Raw genomic sequence first — 19,910 nt, 5'->3', positions numbered from 1 at the left:
TCTCGCGGTCTGTGTGTTCAAGCCCCGCGTCGGGCTCTGGACTGATGGCTCAGAGCCTGGAGCCTGTTTTGGATTCTGTGTCTCCCTCTCTCTCTGCCCCTCCCCCGTTCACGCTCTGTCTCTCTCTGTCTCAAAAATAAATAAATGTTAAAATTAAAAAAAAAAAAAAACCTAGTAGTATGCTGTTTACTAAAAACACAATTTAAAAATAAAGACCTAGAGGGTGTAAAAACTTGAAAAATAATTTTTTATGCAAGATTAACCAAATTAATTTAGTGTTAATTCTCTTATTTGATAATGAAGACTGGGGAAAAAAGCATTACTAGAAATAAAGGGGGATATTTTGTAATGATCAAAGGCAAATCATTAGGAGATAGGATGTCCTTAATATGTGAGCACCCACTAATATAACTTCAAATATATAAGGGGGGGGGGACATCTGGGTGGCTCAGTTGATTAAGTGTCTGACTCTTGGCTTTGGCTTATGGCATGATCTCATAGTCATGAGATCAAGCCCCGTGTCCAGCTCCGGAGAGATTCTCTCTCCCTCCCCCCAAGCCCTTCCCTCACTTGCACAGGTGCGCGCTCTCTCTCTCTCTCTCTCTCTTAAAGTTTAAAAGACAAATAAAAAACAAAGATATAAGGAGAAATATGGAGGTAGAGAAATCCACAATAAACAAGAGGGAAAATTTTAACCCAATTCTCTTAATAGTGATAAAAAAGATAAACAGCAAATCTGCTGAATAAGATTTTCGGTATAAAATTAACAAACTGGATCTATTATATATATAAAGAAAAGAAATACTAAACTCAAAATGGCTAAATTGACTTTGATTCATCCACACATAAACTATTACCAAAAGCTACCTTATGGTGGGCCAGAAAGTCCCAACAAATTTCATATGGTTTTAATCAAGAAGAGTCGTTTCCTAAACCTTATATATTTAATCTACAAGTCAATCACATTAAAGATAACAGGAAAAATTCCAATTACCTGGGACAATTGTGACACTGTTCTCACGTCTGGTTACCAACCAAGATTTTGCACCCAGTTCTAAGGTAGAACCGTGGTACCCCCACACCATCAAATAATTCTCTTACACCATCTGGGTATTCTACAGTTTAACTCAATCCTAACACTGTCTCCTGAGAGATAGCTCCAGGTGACACAGGTTAAGGGCTCAGGCCGATAAGACTGCTTGTCCCCTCGTTTGTCATCTGTACTTCTGACAGACCAGCTATAATTTGGAGGTTATAATGACCATCTCCTTGGGTTTAATTTGCTAGAGTTGCTTACAGAACTCAGAGAAACTTTTTACTGATTGTCTTATGGTTTTATTATAAAAGGATATAATCCAGAAAGGGATAGATGGAAGGGATGCACGGGGCAAGGTATGTAGGAAGGGAAAAGGAATGTTCTTCTCGGGAATGTTACTCTCTCCAGGTCTCACCATTCATTCACAATCCAGAAGCTCTCCAAACCCTGTCCTTTTGGAGTTTTATGGAGGCTTTATTACCTAGGCATGATTCATTTTGGTAACTGAACTCAATCTCCAGATCCTCTCTCCTCTACAGACGTGATGGTGGGGGACAAGGTGAGACTGGAAGTTCTAACTCTCTAATCACATTGTTGGCTCCACTGGCAGCCGACCACCATCCTTAAGTGGTTTCCAAAAGTAGCCTCATTAATGTAACAAAAGACAACTGTATTGCTTTCTTAATTTGGGAGATTTAAGGGTTTAGGAGCTCTGCCGAAAAGGATGGATGATGACCAAACATTTTTCTTATTAATAAATCACAATATAATATCCTACCTTATATATATTTTTGATAATCTATATGTCAATGAAGATTCAAAACAAAAATTAGGAAATATTTTGAACTGAAATACAAATAACTACAATATATTAAGTTACATAGTATTTAACCTAAAGCAGTCTTTTAGGGAAAATGTAGTCATATACCTATGTTAACAACAACAACAACAAAAAGTGAAGATACATTGATTTAACTTTCCATCTCAAAAAACTGGGAAAATAACCACACTTTAGATCTATGGCAATTAGAAGTCATAACAAAACTAGGAGAAAGAGTCAATGAAACTAAAACAAATGCACAATGGAGAAAATCAGCAAAGATAAAATTTGATTAAATGAATTAAAACATTATAAAACCTTCATTTGACTGAGTAAAAAAGTAAAAGCAAGAAAATACAGGTTACCATGAGCAGAAATGAAAATGGGTATTGCAAAGGGCATGTGTAATGAAAAAAAATAGGAAGTTTTTTACCAATAAACTTGGCAGTTTAGACAATTAAACAAGTTTATTGAACAATCTAAATTACCAGCCCAACAGTAGAAATAAATACTAAAGAGATTGAATTAGCGTTCAAAGACTCAGCCAGTCCCAGATAACTTTTCAGTGAAATCTTCCATAAATATAATTTTTTCAGAGAAATCTTCCAAAAAATATTTTTCAAGAACTTTGGAGACAAAAAGGAATGGCTCAAACTCTTTTTATAAGTTTTGGGTTATCTTAATTCGCAAACCTGACAAGGGCAAAATTTTCAAAGCAATTTATTTTATGAGAGTAGATCTAATATTCTTAAAATGTTTCTATGGCAAATAAATTTCAACATGTTTTTATAAACAATAATGTATCATTGTGATCAAATTTTTAAAGTATTTCTGACTCAAAAAAAATCTTTATGATTGATATTAACAGAGTACCTGAGAAAATTATATCTCAATAGATACAAAAATTATTTCATCAAGGTCAGCATTTTGATGTGACTATTGGTGGGAATATAAATTGAGGGTAGGCACCATGGAAAACAGTAGAAAAGTTCTTCAAAAAATTGAAATAGAACTATCATTTAGCAATTCACTTTCAGATGCAGGCATGTCTTGTTTTATTGCACATTGCTTTATTGCATTTTGTATATATTCCATGTTTTACAAATTGAAGGTTTGTGACAACCTTGAGTCAAGCAAGAATATTGGCACCATTTTTCCAACAGCATATGTTCACTTCATGTTTTGTGTCACATTTTTGGTAACTCTCACAATATTTCAAACTTTTTCATTATTATAATATTTGACTTGTTGTGATCTCATGATAAAACATTAACAGATAAGGAATTGCTTCTTATGGATGAATGAAGAAAGTGGTTTGTTAAGATGGAACCTACTTCTGGTGAAGACAGTGTGAAGATTATTAAAATAACAACAAAGGGCTTAGAATATTACATAAACATCGTTGATAAAGCAGTAGCAGGGTTTGAAAGGATTGAGTACAATTTTGAAAGAAGCTCTTGTGGATAAAATGCTTTCATGCAACATTGCATTCTATAGAGAAATTGTTTGTGAAAGGAAGAGTCGATTGGTGTTGAAAACTTCATTGCTGTCTTATTTTAAGAAATTGCCACAGCCACCCCAGCCTTCAGCAACTACCACCCTGATCAGTCGGCAGCCATGAGCACTGAGGTAAGATCCTCCACCAATAAAAGGATTATGACTCACTGAAAACTCATATGATGGTTAGCGTTTTTTAGCAATATAGTATTTTTAAAATAAGGTATGTACATTGTTTGTTTAGACTTGATGCTCCTATATACTTTAAATAGAGTGTAGGATAGTATAAACATAATATGTACCAGAAACTAAAAAATTCATTTTTGATCTATTGTGATATTTTCTTTATTGTGGCAGTTTGGAACTGAACCCAGAATATTTCTGAGGCACACTTGTATTTATCCAAAGGAAAGGAAAACATTATGTTAAAGAGGTATCTGCATTCCAGTGTTCATTGCAACATTACTTATAAAAAGCTAAACATGTAAGCAACCTAAGTGTCCATCAATGGATGGATGGATAAAAAAGAGGTGGTGTGTGTGTGTGTGTGTGTGTGTGCACGTGTGTGTGTGTATCCCTAAAGTTATCTGATGACTAATATTTCCAATATCCACAAAGAGATCCAAAGACATCAGAAAATAAAGGGAGAAGAAACTAATTATAGAAATTAGAGCCCAACTATTTTTTTATAAAACCATACAAAACCATTGCATGATTTGTTCAACTTCCCCAAGATTAATTTTTTCCTTCTGAGTCAGATCTATTAAATGTAGATAATTGTTCCTTACTGTAGGCATAAGCATACATTTTTGTCTCCTCAGTGTAAAACTCCTCCAATATACCCCTTAACTAATCAAAAGAACTTCTTGTGTTTATCATATAAACATGTGTTCTGTATATGGACAGGTGGTCTTTGTAAGTACTTATGCAATGTCCTCAGTTTCTCACATTTATTAAAAGCCAAATATAGTTACTTATCAGGAGTGATCTGAGACACTAGATTTTATCTCTGCATATCAAGGTTTTACTCTGGCCTAAATTTTCTAGATTAAAATATGTGATACACAATTTCTATAACTGTCCTCCTCCAAAAATGAAACAAATTAAACGTTAGAGACTCATCAGACACATATAACATCAATGGCTAAAATAATCTTAAACAAATGAATAGTTCTCAACTATTTATTGGTCACCAAAACAAAAAACAACTAATACATCTTTTATACCTGGCTAAAGGCTTGCAAGATGAAATAAAAGTAAACTATGAAAAGAAATCCATGCAATTAAAGTTAGTCAAATTAACCCTTCATCTTATCTATCTGATTAAGACTAGAGTGTATAGAAAATTTGATAAAGCCAAATTTTTCACACAATGCATATTGCTATTCCCATACATGTATCCCTCCTACCCATCTAATATCCAGGTAAATTGAATGTTCCTATAGAGGCTTAAATTAAGCTGAAAAGATTAAAAACCCTCTTGGTCAAATTTTGTCCCTTTGCAGACTGGTTGTGACCAAAGCTATGGAAAAATGAGAAACTCCACTTATGGAAAAGGTATACGTCCATACTTATTTAGATGGAATAGTAAAGGATATTTTCTTTATTGTGGCAGTTTGGAACTGAACCCAGAATATTTCTGAGGTTCTCAAATCATACTGGCAGAGAATACCAGAGAAAACCTCCTCTCTGTCTCAAAGCTAAACCCTCAAAGATAAGACATAGCTAAACTTGTTTCTGTGATTTATCCAACCAAATTGCTAAATGTAGACTTCCCAGATTAGCATTTTTAACTGCTAGCAAGTCCATTTACCTATTAAATTTATTCCCACACTATTTTTTTGTTCGCCTCTCTTCTGAATTTTATTTTTGGTTTTTCTTGCTGACAATTCAACAGTTCTCCTTAGAGATGAAGCATATTTGTGTGCAGATACCTAATGTCTCTGAAATATTGTTTGAGAGTAAAAAGAAAAGTAGAGAAGATTATTGATGCCTGTTTTCTTTAGAGAAAGTTTAATAGTGGGGGCAAACTTTTTTTCTAGACCTTCCAGTGTTTTATGATATGATTTAATCTTAAGGAAACAATCTGGGAATAGGAGAACAGTATGAGTGAAAGTACTAAACTGAAGTTCTTAAATAAGCATATAAGATGAGGGTAAGAAAGTTAGTTGGATTTATTCATATTGAGAAGAAATTAGAAGTAAAGCTTGGGGGGCGCCTGGGTGGCACAGTCGGTTAAGCGTCCGACTTCAGCCAGGTCACGATCTCGCGGTCCGTGAGTTCGAGCCCCGCGTCAGGCTCTGGGCTGATGGCTCGGAGCCTGGAGCCTGTTTCCGAATCTGTGTCTCCCTCTCTCTCTGCCCCTCCCCCGTTCATGCTCTGTCTCTCTCTGTCCCAAAAATAAATAAAAAACGTTGAAAAAAAAATTAAAAAAAAAAAAAAGAAGTAAAGCTTGGATGGGGGTGGTGAAGTCACAATTGGGAGGGACTTTAGCCAGTTGCCATGGTGTGTGAAACTGAGAAAGTCTTGTTGCTAAGCAGCTAAATCTTGATCTTAATCAAATGAGAGGCACAGGGGAAGATATTTATATTTCCCTTTGCCATGTGAGGTCTCCAATAAAAATCTTTGTCCATAAGATTGGTGAGACAAACTAAGTGTAAGGACTATAGTTGGAAGGGATCATGAAAACCTCACTAATTTTTCTTCTGCTAAGTTATGTAAGAAGTTTAGCTGTGAAGGAGAGAAGCATCTAGTATTTGGTCATGCATGAATATATGCATGCATGAATATATTTGTGCATATATGAATATATGAACACATGCACACATACACACATACAACAGTATTCTTTCTTGCCAAGTGGTGACATCCCGTTTAGGATTCATGCCATTTAATGTATCTTACTCAGTTGTATTTTAGTTTGTTGAGATGGACAAAAATGTGTTTTAGGAGGAGTTAGTTTAGAAAACACTGATTTAGGCTATGAATGAGAATAAGAGGGTGGTGGTAATTAGAGTACAGATATTGATGAATTTGAAGAAACTGTTGGAAGGAAAAAGCATTTATACAAGATGCATAGAAAATCTAGCAGCGTAATTTGAAGTCACTATACTGTGTCATTATTACACTTACTAATGCAAACGTTATACTGCTTCAGAAGCTTTGGTTTCTGGAGTCATCAAATACAATAATTAATGAGGACAAAGATTCTGGCTCATGATCTTGAGTTATTTTTATGTGTTCTTGGCATTTTGTATGGTGCCTACCCATTAGTACTTGGAAAGTACTTGGGTAAACCAGGTACTTTGTCACCTTAATGATGAGGATGATGTTTACCTGAAGCACGTCCTTTTGTCCTATCTACAATCTGATAGTAAAGTTTAATACAAATATTAAATCCTGTATTTAAAACAAGGGTAATGAGGAATTCTTGGTTTAAACATTTAAACAACCATGATCAAAAGCCAACAGTAATAAGTTGTGAAGACAAAAAAAAATGTAGAGTTTCAGCACAGCACTCTGTGCATTAATGAAGAAATTTAGAAATTCAGGAAGTTAAAAAACTTGTGGACAACAAAAGACAAAGTATTAATGTATAAGAGTTGTTGAAATAAATATTCATAATTTCAACCTTTTGACTGGGGTATCAAGGTATCATTCTAATTCTGATTGCATTACTTTCTTTTAAGCATCTTCCTAAACATAGCATGACATTTTCCCAGGAGTGATGGCAGTTTGTTGTAGTAGTGAAGGAATCAGTTCATTTTAGGTTGAGGAGTTGGGAAAATGTTGGTTGGATTAATGGACTCCACAAAAGGCTGTGAAAATGGAAGGGGAAATAATGTGTTCCTGAAAACAGTGCAATAGAATGGAAAGAGCAGTTATTTAAGTCCTCTATGAATTTGATGAGTTAATTTAGATTAAAAATAAAAATCGTGGTAAGCTATTTAAGATGGAAGAACCAGGAGAGTTGAGAGTGTGATAATATAGGTCACGGCCATGGGTTGATGGCTAGGGATCAATGAAATTGAGTTTTGGAGGTAGAATAAGCTAGATGTTATATACGTTGTCCACTTGCTTGCTAAACATAGTCAGAATATGGATAAGATAGTGGAGAAGAAATCTATAAAACAGGGATAAAATTCCTTGAGCTGTAAGAGTTTGTTGTTGTTGTTGTTGTTGTTGTTGTTTTTTAAAGAGTAAATAGTGGGGCGCCTGGGTGGCGCAGTCGGTTAAGCGTCCGACTTCAGCCAGGTCACGATCTCGCGGTCCGTGAGTTCGAGCCCCGCGTCAGGCTCTGGGCTGATGGCTCGGAGCCTGGAGCCTGTTTCCGATTCTGTGTCTCCCTCTCTCTGACCCTCCCCCGTTCATGCTCTGTCTCTCTCTGTCCCAAAAATTAAAAAAAAAAAAAAAAAAAAAAAAACGTTGAAAAAAAAAGAGTAAATAGTGATTTAGTGAGATGGCTACTAAGCTTAGTGGTTTGCAAGTGGCTTTGGTAAACAAAGAAAATTATGACCAGATCTGTCTACTCTGTATGGTATATGGGGATTCTGACTATGGGAATCTCCCTCTGCAGGGCTTCAGATTGTTGAGATATAAGTTTTAGTAGGATTAAGTAGGAATAAGGAATTCTCCATGAAGAATAAAGAAGCAATTGTTGCTTTTCATAAAAGGAAGTGACAGGAAAATGATTTCAGAGAGAGAAGAAGTCAAGGCACACTGAATCAAGGTATAAAAAGTAAGCCGACATGAATAAAGCATTCAGGAGATGGTAGGTGCTGAATCAGGCATCTTTCATTTTTATATCACCTTCTATGAGAAGTGATTTTTGAGTGGTGTGTTAGATCTCTCATAACAGACTTTTCTTTTTTTTTTTTTTTTTTAACTGGGCTAGAGATTCTTACAGTCATTACCTTAAGTAATCACATATCATTATAACCTGATAAAGACTGTGGAACCTTTCACTACAAAAATAAAACAGGCACCTCATAGGTAAAATATTGAACACAATTTTACAAGCCCTTCAAGTCTATTCATATCCCAATTACTCTGCCCAAATTTGTATGCTAGGCCTATATCATTCATTTGTTTTTCCCAAGGGTGTAACAGTGTCTGCACCACTTTGTGGCTTTTATTAATTCTTTCACAAAGCAAGAATGTAATGAGAGAATATTCCAGCTAATGTTGTGCCAGTGCCAGATTTCTCACTTTCACAAATATGAGATAAACGCATTTGAAAGTCAATCTCTGGAGCAGGTTAGCTTGCAATTTGAAAAATGCTAGAGTTTAATGATTTTGCCCCAGAAAGACAACCACACCTTCCCCCAACTTTCCCTCGCTCCTTTTTGGATTCATTAATTTTCTCTTCAGTTTTAAAGACACTTCCGTTTGTCTACACTATCCCTCGATCTCCAACTTTTCTTTTTTTTTATATAATTTTTTAAATGTTGATTTATATTTGAGAGAGAGCAAGAGACAGTGCATGAGTGGGGGAGGGGCAGAGAGAGGGAGGCAGAATCCAAAGCAGGCTTCATACTCCAAGCTGTCAGCACAGAGCCTAGTTCAGGGCTTGAACTCAGGAACTGTGAGATCATGACCTGAGCTGAATTAGGACACTTATCGACTGACCCACCCAGGCACCCCTCCAATTTTTCTTAACTAAGTTAATTTGTTTTATATTTCATATGGCCAGAGGATTTGAAACATGTTCTTTTTTCTTTTTCTTTTTTTTTTTTTTTTTGTGGCAGAAGGAGAGAATCATAGGTTTTATTTTTAATAAAAAGTAAACACTTTTTCCTAATTACAAAAGCAAAACATATTCATTGTAAAATGAAACATGTGATTTTTCTTAAGAATAAAATCAATCATATGGGGTGCCTGGGTGGCTCAATGGGTTGAGTGTCTGAGTCTTGACTTCAGCTCAGGTCATTATCTCCTGTTTGTGAGTTCACTGCTGACAGTGCAGAGCCTGCTTGGGATTCTCTCTCTCTCACTCTCTCTGCCCCTCCCCACCCCTCCCAAAGTAAATAAGTAAACTTAAAAAAAAAGAATAAAATTAATCATAAACACAGTTTGGTAACACACATCTAACACCTCAAAATATTTCCCATTCAAATTCTACCATTGTTTATTATTACTTGAAGTAACCAAGCATTACAATGGATACTAATAGTTGACTCTTTGCAATTAACACATTACAGTTTGACAGGGTTAGAAGAGAGAGCATGGGGAAAACAAGTAAATACATAATTGTGCCATATAGTATATGTGAACCACCATGAAAGATTTTGTAATATAATTTATGATTAATTTTTGCATATACATCTCTTGAGTAGTGTGACCAAGTAATTTATCATTTGAAATTTAAAGGAAAAACTATTAATATTTATGTGAAGTCAACATATGTAAATTGAAATATCCCCAGAAAACTAAGATTTATGTTCATCTTTTCCCCAAGGCCTTTTTGTTTAAATGTCAGTGGTGGAAATGTTCACAGATATTTATGTATTAGAGAGCAGCAAAATAATCCATATGTGTTCATTTTTCAGATTTAATAATTATCAATCTCCAGTTAATCACCATTCTCTCCTACTCTTCCAATATCATTCAGCTTCACCAATGTTAAGAACATATCCAAGGCAATACATTGAGTGATGTCTTGGGCCAAACGCTAATCACTTTTATCTCTTGCTAATCACCCTTCTCTTTCTTCTCCACTCCAGTATGCTCATAATCATCTTCATTCTATACTTCTTTTAATTTTTATAGTGTTTCTTCTCTGATAGTTCAATCTTTCGAAAGAAACACCCTTAAAAATCAGCACTGTATATGGCCAGCTCAGAGGGAGAAGATGAAAAGTGATGTTTCCTGACCTGTCCTCTTTTGTTTTCATCAATAGATCCGTATGATTGCTCCATAAGACCTTGGTGCATGTGAGATTATTCTCCCGTTCTGGCAGGAGGTGTTTTTGGTCCTTTCTGGGTGCTCTTTGGTTGGGTGCTCCCAATACCATGGTCTCCAGAAGTGGTAATTCCCTTGAGGGTAAAGGCAATGGGCAGGGGCTTAATGAAGTCTCCATGTTGGCACTCTTACAGTCTGTGTTTTGGGGGTCAGAGACATGTTCTCCATTTGAAAGTCAAGAAACTTTTGCTGTCCAGACACCTCCCAGTGTTCACTTACACAGATCAAGGTTCTTTTTTTCAAGGACTAGCCTTTTGTCCAAAATGATTACTATTGTGGTTATGTGACGAAGGACCTGGAACCCTTGGTTGCCCTCAACTCCTGTTTTGGTTGCCTTCGAGAAATGTTATAGATAAATTATATTGCTTATGAAATCGAGCCCAAAAGGCTTTTTACATTTAAACATCTGGTGTATACTATTGCCAGTGAAGAGACAAAAATTCTACCCACAAACTGTGGCTTAACAGAAGAAGAACAACGAATGAAGTTTTAAGAAAGGGATAATTCCTCTTTGAAATATAGTTCTTATGAGGGATGGTGGAACCACATATATCTTGTTAAACAGACAGTGGTGGTAGACCACAGTTGATTTCTTTATTCAGAAAGTAATATCTCATAGATGCAAGAGGAAACCTGCACTGTAGCCAATATAGCAATTCTTATTTTGATTCATTGGCAATTGATGTGGTTTTAATTGGGGTTGTGATCTAGAGTCAAGAAAATCCCATGGACTACATGACAAAGTCAACTATGGAAGAATCTTTGTACTTGGAAGATAATCATCTTTAATTCTCACCTGCATCCTAATGTGGCTCATCTTTTTGTAAATAAATATTTTAACATTACTTTGAGTATCACTTACATGCAGGGATATGTAAGCATCAGGTTGATTGTGTATTTGAAAGTTTCCAAGGGGTCAATCTGAGAGATTTTGCATTCACTGTGACTCATGAGCTCAATCATAATTTGAGTATGAAACAGGATGAAAAAATGTGTACATATGAGTAAACAGTGTGTGTAACATATCCAACAAAGTTAAAGACCAGTCGATTCAGTAAATGCTGTTACGCTGATTTTTGTAACACTATTGCATAAAAAGAATGCATGAACAACTCTTAAAATCCAGGGGACATCTTTCTATGGAAGCACAGTGGGAACAGTGTGGTTGAAGGAGAGAAGCTTGACTGCAGATCCTTATAACATTGGGAAAAGGATATGTGTTCTTTCAAACTGCACGGAGTCCTGAGGCTGATTGGGCTTTTGAGTTTGTTTTTTTTTTTTACAAATACTGCAAATTCATGCCATCAGATGAAATTTTAGAAATGAACACAATAAATGTGGCTTTCCAGAATGGTGCAATGGGACATCTTATCAGTGGCCAGAAGATGTCTATGTGCAGGACAGGATCCCATGCAGGGGTTGTTATAAAAAGGGATGTAACAGCCATGATGAATAATGTAGGGAGATTTTTGGCCATGGGACAGAGTGCAACTCAAAGTTGCAACAGGGAATTAAATGCCCCAAATTGGTCACTGTGGTATGTGTGGTTTTACATATGTAAAATGTGATATCTAAGATATCTGTATTGAAGAGGTCAGCATGAGAAAAAAGGAATTCACTTTTTAAGAGATCATTCTACTGTGCATTAGACTCACTTCAGTGGCTTTAATTGGACTCACTTCAATGCTAAGATACAGACTACCATTTTGGGATGATGTTGGTGAAGTGAAAGACAGCACAGAATGTGGTCCAGAATATATCTGCATCCATATGATGAAGATCCATATGTCTTTTTTGAAAAGGGGTTGTTTTCCTCAGACTTATAATATGAGGGAGATCTAAAGCAATAAATATCAAGGCAATGTCCAGTGGCCCTTCCAAGTGACAAGAAAGGTAATGGAGATAGTGCTGACAGTGGCCCTCCCCTGCCTCCAGACCCTGTCCCCAGAGAAAGAAGGCAGAGTTACCTGCTGATTGGGAACCATTTACCATTTGGTTAATTCCTTTCTTTGTTTTATGTTTATTTTCCTTTTTAAAAAGTGAATGAAACAACCAGAGGAAGAAAAGCAAACATGTTCAGATTTATTTTAAGAAAGAAGAGAACAAATTTATGAGTATAGAAAATAAACCCAATAAATCTCCCCACACCTTAAGTTTTAGTTTGCTGGCCATAAAAATGTTAGCACACATTTGTACTAACAGGTAATTGATAAACATTATTTCCATTTCTGGCTTTGTTCATTGTTTCCTGCATATTTTAAATGATGTCTATCCTTATTCTAACACAACGTCAGTCTTACTCTTCTTTTTTATGTTGCTATTGTCAAATATATTACATTTCTATGTTATAGGTCTAACAATACAACTTTATTATTTATGTTTTGTGCAAATGATTTTTAAATCATGGAAGAGATGGGAAAAATATGTAACTACACTTATCATTATCTGAAAAAATTACCTTTAGTGGTATTCTTTGTTTTTTTCACATGGAAATGACTATTGATGCTATCATTTCCTTTCAGTATAAAGAATTTATTTTGGTATTTCTTCTAAGGCAGGTATCCTGAAAATAATTTCTCTCCACTTTTTTTGTGTGTTTTGCTTTATTTTGCTTGTTTTGTTTTTAAGCTGAAGACATCATTGTTTATCCTTGGATTTTGAGGGGTATCTTTGACGGATGTAGGATATTTATTTGCCTTTGTTTTGTCAGCATGCTATGTCATTCCACTACCTTCTGAATTTTATTGTTTTTGATGAGAAGTCAGCTGTCAAGCTTACTGTGCTTTCCTTAGATGTGATAAGTCATTTTTCTCTTTTTGCTTTCAAGGTTTTCTCTATTACCTTTGCTTTCAGAAGTTTTAGTATGATGTGTCTGCATATGGAACTTTTTGTGTTTGTTTTACTTGGAGTTCACTGAATTTCTAATATGTGTAGCTTAATGGCTTTCATCATAGTTGGAGAGTTTTATATATAACTCAGACACTTGATTGCCAATAAACATGAGAAGGTGCTTAACTTTAATAGTTAAGGAAATGGAAACAAAACTGCAAATTAAAACTGATACCACATTACACACACCAAAATGACTAAAATAAAAATTTTGGAACTGTCAAATGTTAGTAAGGATATGGACTAATTAGAACTCTCATATATGATGTTAGATACATAAATTTTTGCCTCCACTTAGAACATTGCTTTGAAGTATTTAATAAGTTTGATTGCACACATTCGGATTAAGCAATCCAATTCAAGTTATAGGCCCAATGGAAATGTTTCCATATTTTCCGGAATGACATGTAATAAAGCATTAATAGACAAACTAATTACGATGGCCAAAAAACTAGAAACTACCAAAAGTCCATCAGCAGTAGCCTGGGTAAACAACTTGTGCTATATTCAAATACTGGAGTAATATACAGGAATGAGAAAGAATGACGTAAAATCATGTAAAAATGTGAATGAATTTTACAAACAAAATGAATGAAATAACCAGTCACAAGAGAATGCATATTGTAGAATTGCAGTTATATGAGTCACAAAATAAGTGAAACTACTTTATGCTCTTAGAAATCAGCATAGAGACTACTCTCCAAGGAGAAAGAAAAGGGGAGGTTGGGTGGCTCAGTCACTTAAGTATCTGACTTCGACTCAGGTCATGATCTCATGGTTTGTTGAATTCAAGCCCTGCGTCAGACTCTGGGATTCTCTCTCTCCCCCTCTTTGCCTCTCCCCTACTTGTGCACACGCTCATGCTCTCTCTCTCTCTCAAAATAAACCAACTTAAAGAAAATTTTTTTTAAAGGAGGAATATAAAATATGTCTTTGGCATTTTGGTAATTTTAGGATTCTTGAACTCAATATTGGTTAAATAGGCATATTTCACTACGAAAATCCTTTGATCTATATTTCTGTGATATGTTCATTTTTTCATGCATATTATACTTTAAACAAAATTAAAAACAATAATTCAATGCACTCAAAGTCTTAGACATTTTTTTAAAAACAGTTTTAAAACAAAATCTTCTGAAAACTGTTCTGTTTGCTTCATGGCCAAGCTCGATGGAACTAACCTCTCACCTTTGTTTGGTTTATAAAGAAAAGTCAAAATTTTTACCCTTAATACATGGTTTCAATACTAAAGCATATGTTTCATTAGGGTAGACAGGAAGTTTTGCCTGTTTTATTCCATTGTATATATATTAAGTATTAAAATTAAAAAAAATTAAGAAATAAATGGAAAAACTAAGAAAAAAAGGCAAAATCAATTGGGAAATTCCTTTTATAGAATGAAAGTGAATCTCATTTTAAGCATATAATGGGAATTGTATTAGTGCAGAGGGGACAACTTTTGAATATTAAGAACAAAAGCCTTTTTAATTAGCAGGATTCAAAGCTTATTAATTAATAGCACTGATATTTTGAAATAAAGATTGACTTGGGAAAGGAGCTCTTTATAAAAGGAAAATTTTCTGGAGTGCCTGGCCGACTCAGTCATCTAAACATCTGACTTGTGATTTTGGCTCAGACTATGATCTCATGGTTCGTTGGTTCGAGGCCTGTATTGCGCTCTGCACTGGCAGTGCTGAGCCTGCTTGAGAGTCTTTCTCTCTCTCTCTCTTCCCCTCCCTTGCTCTCTCACGCTCTCTCTCAAAATAAATAAATAAATAAACAAAAAATGAAAATTTGCTAATAATTTTTAAATCATTTTTATTGTAAGTAGGGGAAATTAATCATTGCATATTACTCCAGCAATTAATTAAATCCTATGTGTTCTATATTCAATAATATTATAGGAGACATTCTTTGTACCATCAATCCGCATGATTAAATCAACATAACTTAATATTATAGCTATTTAATGTGAATTTCATTAGGAAAATTAGAAGGAAGAGGAAGATACAGTACAGATGACACTTGAACACCATGGGTCTGCATGGGTCCACTTACACAGATTTTTTGATAAATGTAATATCTATAATTTTCTCTTTCTTATTATTTTCTTAATAACATTTTCTTTTCTCTCAAAATATGTGCTCTCTTTTCTCACAAAATATGTGCTACTCGACTACTTATGGGTAAGATTTCCAGTCAACAGTAGGGCATTAGTAGTTAAGTTTTGGGGAATCAGATGTTAATGTGTGTATTTTCTACTGCACAAGAGTCAGGGTCCCTAACTCCCATGTTGTTCAAAGGTCAACTGTACTTGGAATAATTATAATCAAACATGGGACCACTAAGCAAAATGTGAGATGAAATTCTGATAATCTCACTATTTGACTTAGGAATATGCTTACCTTCGATCACAGCTGCCTAACTCAATATTGATCTAAACTTTTTTGTTGGTTTGTTATATTAATAATGATGAAAGAAAAATAGTTGTGAGTCTTTATTTTACTTTTTGTCATATAGACTCAGTGTTTGTAAAAAGAACATCTGTATTTCCTTTAATAATGCAGCATCAGTGTATGATTTTATAACTCCATTAATAAATTTTAATTATTTTTACAGGTATTAATCTTGGGACTTTCATTATTTCTCTTTAACCCTAAAATTCTATACCAAATATAATAGCTATGACTTCAAAGAAGCATACAGTAGAAAGTACAAATTTTGTAAAACTATTATTGGAACTTAGTTTAAAATAATCATACAAGGAGACTTAAACTTACAAAAATCATACAACAAGGGTATATAAAGGAGAGATTAAAAGCCAGTGTCATTTCTGAACATGCATGGTATTAAGCAGTAACTCAAAAGTTGTTGGTTATTTTCCCCTGAGGCAGTCTTGAGAACAAAAATTAAATGTAAAATTGATCTAACTCCCTACTTCTATGTTAGAGTGATAAGGTAAACTTTGTTTTCTTTTTTTTTTTTTTTTTGCTTATTTAAATAAATTATTTAAAAATTGTTTTATTCTATTTTTTAATGTTTATTTATTTTGAAAGAGAGAGAGAGAGAACAGGGTAGGGGCAGAGAGAGAGAGGGAGACAGAGTTCCCAGCAGTCTTAGCACTGTCAGCTCAGAGCCTGAGGTACAGTTCCATCTCAGGAACCATGAAATCAGGACCTGAGCCGAAATCAAGAGTTGGCAGCTTAACCGCCTGAGGCACCCAGGCGCCCCTAAAATTAATTTTATTTCATTTTTCAAAAAATGTTTATTTATTTATGGAAAAGAGAGAGACAGACAGAGTGCAAGTGGGAGAGGGACAGAAAAAGAGAGGAGACAGAGAATCTGAAGCAGGCTCCAGGCTCAGAGTTGTCAGCACAGAGCCTGAGATCATGACCTGAGCTGAAGTTGGGTTGCTTAACCCACTGAGCCACCCAGGCGTCCCTTAGATTAGAGAAATATTGCAAAGCTGGTTAGAGTTCCTGGAAACAAAATCCTACACTGAGTTTACACTGTCATTAACTGTTACATTACTTTGGTAGATTTGTTACAATTAATTAAAAAAAATACTGATACAATATTATTTATTAAAGCCCATATTTTTTTTTTAAAAAATCTAATTTTACCTGACTTTTTCTTTCCTGTTCCAGCTTTCTAGATGAGATATCACAGTGTATTTAGTGCCATATCTTGAGACTCTCAGACTTCCCTTATTTTTGATGACCTTGAAATTTTTGAGGTGTATTGGTCTATCATTTTGTGGACAGTCCCTCAGTTTGGGTTTTTCTGATGTTTTTTCATGATTCAACCAGGATTATGGGGTTTTTTTTTTTGTTTTTTTTTTTTTAAACGTTTTTTTTTATTTATTTTTGGGACAGAGAGAGACAAAGCATGAACCAGGGAGGGGCAGAGAGAAAGGGAGACACAGAATCGGAAACAGGCTCCAGGCTCTGAGCCATCAGCCCAGAGCCTGACGCGGGGCTCGAACTCACGGACCGCGAGATCGTGACCTGGCTGAAGTCGGACGCTTAACCGACTGCGCCACCCAGGCGCCCCGAGGATTATGGGTTTTAGACCACAGAAGTAAACTGCCATTTTCATTACGATGCTGTCAAGAATACATGCTATCAGCGAGACTTATCAATGATGATGTTAACCTTAATTACCTTGCTGAGTTAATGTTTGGTTTCTACATATAATGTTACTTCCTTTATCCTATCTCTTTTTTTAAATTTTTTTATTATTAGAACATTTTTTTAATGTTTATTTATTTTTGAGAGACGAAGAGACAGAGTACAAGTAGGAGAGGAGCAGAGAGAGAGAGAGGGAGACATAGAATCCAGAGCAGACTCCAGGCTCTGAGCTGTAAGCACAGAGCCCGCCGCAGGGCTCAAACCCACAAACCATGAGATCATGACCTGAGCTGAAGTCAGATGCTTAACCGACTGAGCCACCCAGGCACCCCTCTTTTAGCTTATTTCTAAACTGTACTCTTTGAAAACTATATGTAGCCCACAGTTACAGGGTGGGGAAACACACTCTAACTACTTGGGAGAATATCTATATAAATTATTTAGAATTATTCTGTAGAGGAGATTGGTCTTATCCCAATTTCTTTCTTTCTTCAGTAATTTATTCCTATCAGTATGTTCTCAAGGATATTTATTTTACACTTTGTCACTCAAATTGTTCTGGCCATTGAGGGATTTTTAGTTAGTTGCTATGTCCCTTTGACATAAGATGCCATCTTTTATTTGAGCACTTCCTTACTCTCTGGCATTATTAGATGCACTGGGCTCATTTTGTATACTACCTGTCTCAGTCCTAGAACTAGTCATCTTTCCAAGAAATCATAATCTCTTTTATTGCAGAATAGTATTAGAAACTAAGATATATATATATATATATATTATATATATATATATATATATATAATATATATATATTAAAAAAAAGAAACTAAGATATAGGCTTTGGGTTTGCAAACACACATGCACACATGCACACGCACACACACGAATGTAAAGATGTATTAACTTAAACCACATTAAGCTACAAATGAGTTCATTCTGAGGTGCTGATGTGTCTCATTGTATTCTATTACCACATGGTTTATTCTAATCTCTACCTCTTGATTACTTGTATTCTCTCACCTCAACCAATGCAATACTGAGGGATCTCATTCATAGCATTCTCTGTTTATTTACTTACTAGCTCAGAATCACTGTATACACAGTGGTTTCAGGATTAATAACATTTATCCTCATTAAGAAACAAATTTGCCACACAGTGTTTGTCTTATAGTTTGTCCACCCTTTTCAAAAGTTATTTGGGGCACCACCATTGTTTTCCTTCTCACTTCAGTCAAATTATGTCAGTTTGCAATACAATTAATTTTTTTTTTTGCTGCTGTCTGTATTCCATTATAGAATTCTACATCTTAATATTGATTTTTGAAAGTTACATGCATTAAGTTTTACTCATGTCATAAAGTTCCATGAGTGTTGATACATTCAAGTATCATGTATCCTCCATTATAATATCATACAGAATAGTTTCACTATTAAAAAAAAATCCCCTATGCTTCATGTTTTTATTTCTCCAATCCTATCTAACCCTTAGGGTTTTTAAACCACTGCTCTGTTTTCCATCTGTATGATTCTGACTTGCCAGAATATCATAAACTAGACTGGACTATCACACAATGTATTGCCTTTCCAGACTTCTTTTTCTCAGTTAACATTACGAAATTAAGTTTCATCCATGTTTCTTGGATTGATAGTTTATTACTTTCATCACTGAAAAGTATTGCATTGTATGTATGTACCATAGTTTGTTTAAACAGGCACCTATTCAAACCTACTTCTGGGTTTTGGTAATTATGAATAAAGCTGCAATAAACATACGAATGAATTTTGTGTGAACATATGTTTTAAGTTTGCTAAATATCTAGAAGCATGATTGGTGTGGTAAAGGTATAAAATAAATTTAATAGGCGTATTCCCAATAAAATTAATGTGTGCATTCTTTACACTCTTATTTGCAGTATGCATATCTTCTTAATGAGGTATCTTCTCAGATCTTTAGCCCAGTTTTATTGGGTTGTTTGTTTTCTTATTGTTGAGTTGTAAGAGTTCTTTTTTATATTCAATGTATCTTTTATCAGGTATATGATATACAAATTTTTTTCTGTCCTAAATTTGTGTTTTTATTATTTTAACATTGCCTTTCTTATACGTTTTTTTAAAAAAATATTTATTTATTTTTGAGACAGAGAGAGATAGAGTGCAAGTGAAGGAGGAGCAGAGAGAGAGGGAGACAGAATCCGAAGCAGACTCCAGGCTCTGAGCTGTCAGCACAGAGCCTGATGCGGGGCTCGAATTCATGGACCGTGAGATCATGACCTGAGCTGAAGTTGGATGCTTAACTGACTTAGCCACCCAGGCACCCAATATAAATTTTTAATTTAAATAAAGTTTTAACATCAATTTTTCTTTCTTGGATTGTGTTTTTTGTGTTGTATCTAAATATTTATCACCAAACCCATGAAAATCCATATTTTCTCCTAGAAGTTTTTTCAGTTTTGCATTTTACATATAGCTTTATGACTCATTTTGAGATTTGGTGTAAGGTGTAAGGTCTCTGGATGATGATGATGATAATGATGATGATGATGATGATGATGATTACATATGGATTTCCAATTGATCC

The 19,910-nt window shown here is 34.9% G+C and overlaps 1 protein-coding gene across 1 annotated transcript in view; it reads left to right on the top strand.

The window, feature by feature from the left end:
• The first annotated feature begins 8,101 nt into the window (after positions 1-8,101).
• Positions 8,102-19,910, top strand: part of LOC131507974 (disintegrin and metalloproteinase domain-containing protein 29-like) — a 57,676-nt gene continuing 45,867 nt past the window's right edge. Inside the window, exons 1-3 of the mRNA XM_058723305.1 lie at positions 8,102-8,124; positions 10,448-10,542; positions 11,622-11,770. Of these exons, the coding sequence (XP_058579288.1) occupies positions 8,102-8,124; positions 10,448-10,542; positions 11,622-11,770 (267 nt within the window). The remainder of the gene's footprint in view (positions 8,125-10,447; positions 10,543-11,621; positions 11,771-19,910) is intronic.

Source organism: Neofelis nebulosa, chromosome 3 (assembly GCF_028018385.1).
Source record: "Neofelis nebulosa isolate mNeoNeb1 chromosome 3, mNeoNeb1.pri, whole genome shotgun sequence".
NCBI classification, from domain to species: domain Eukaryota; kingdom Metazoa; phylum Chordata; class Mammalia; order Carnivora; family Felidae; genus Neofelis; species Neofelis nebulosa.
Note: the sequence above shows the minus strand (reverse complement) of the source record. Positions and strands in the feature narration are given on the sequence as shown.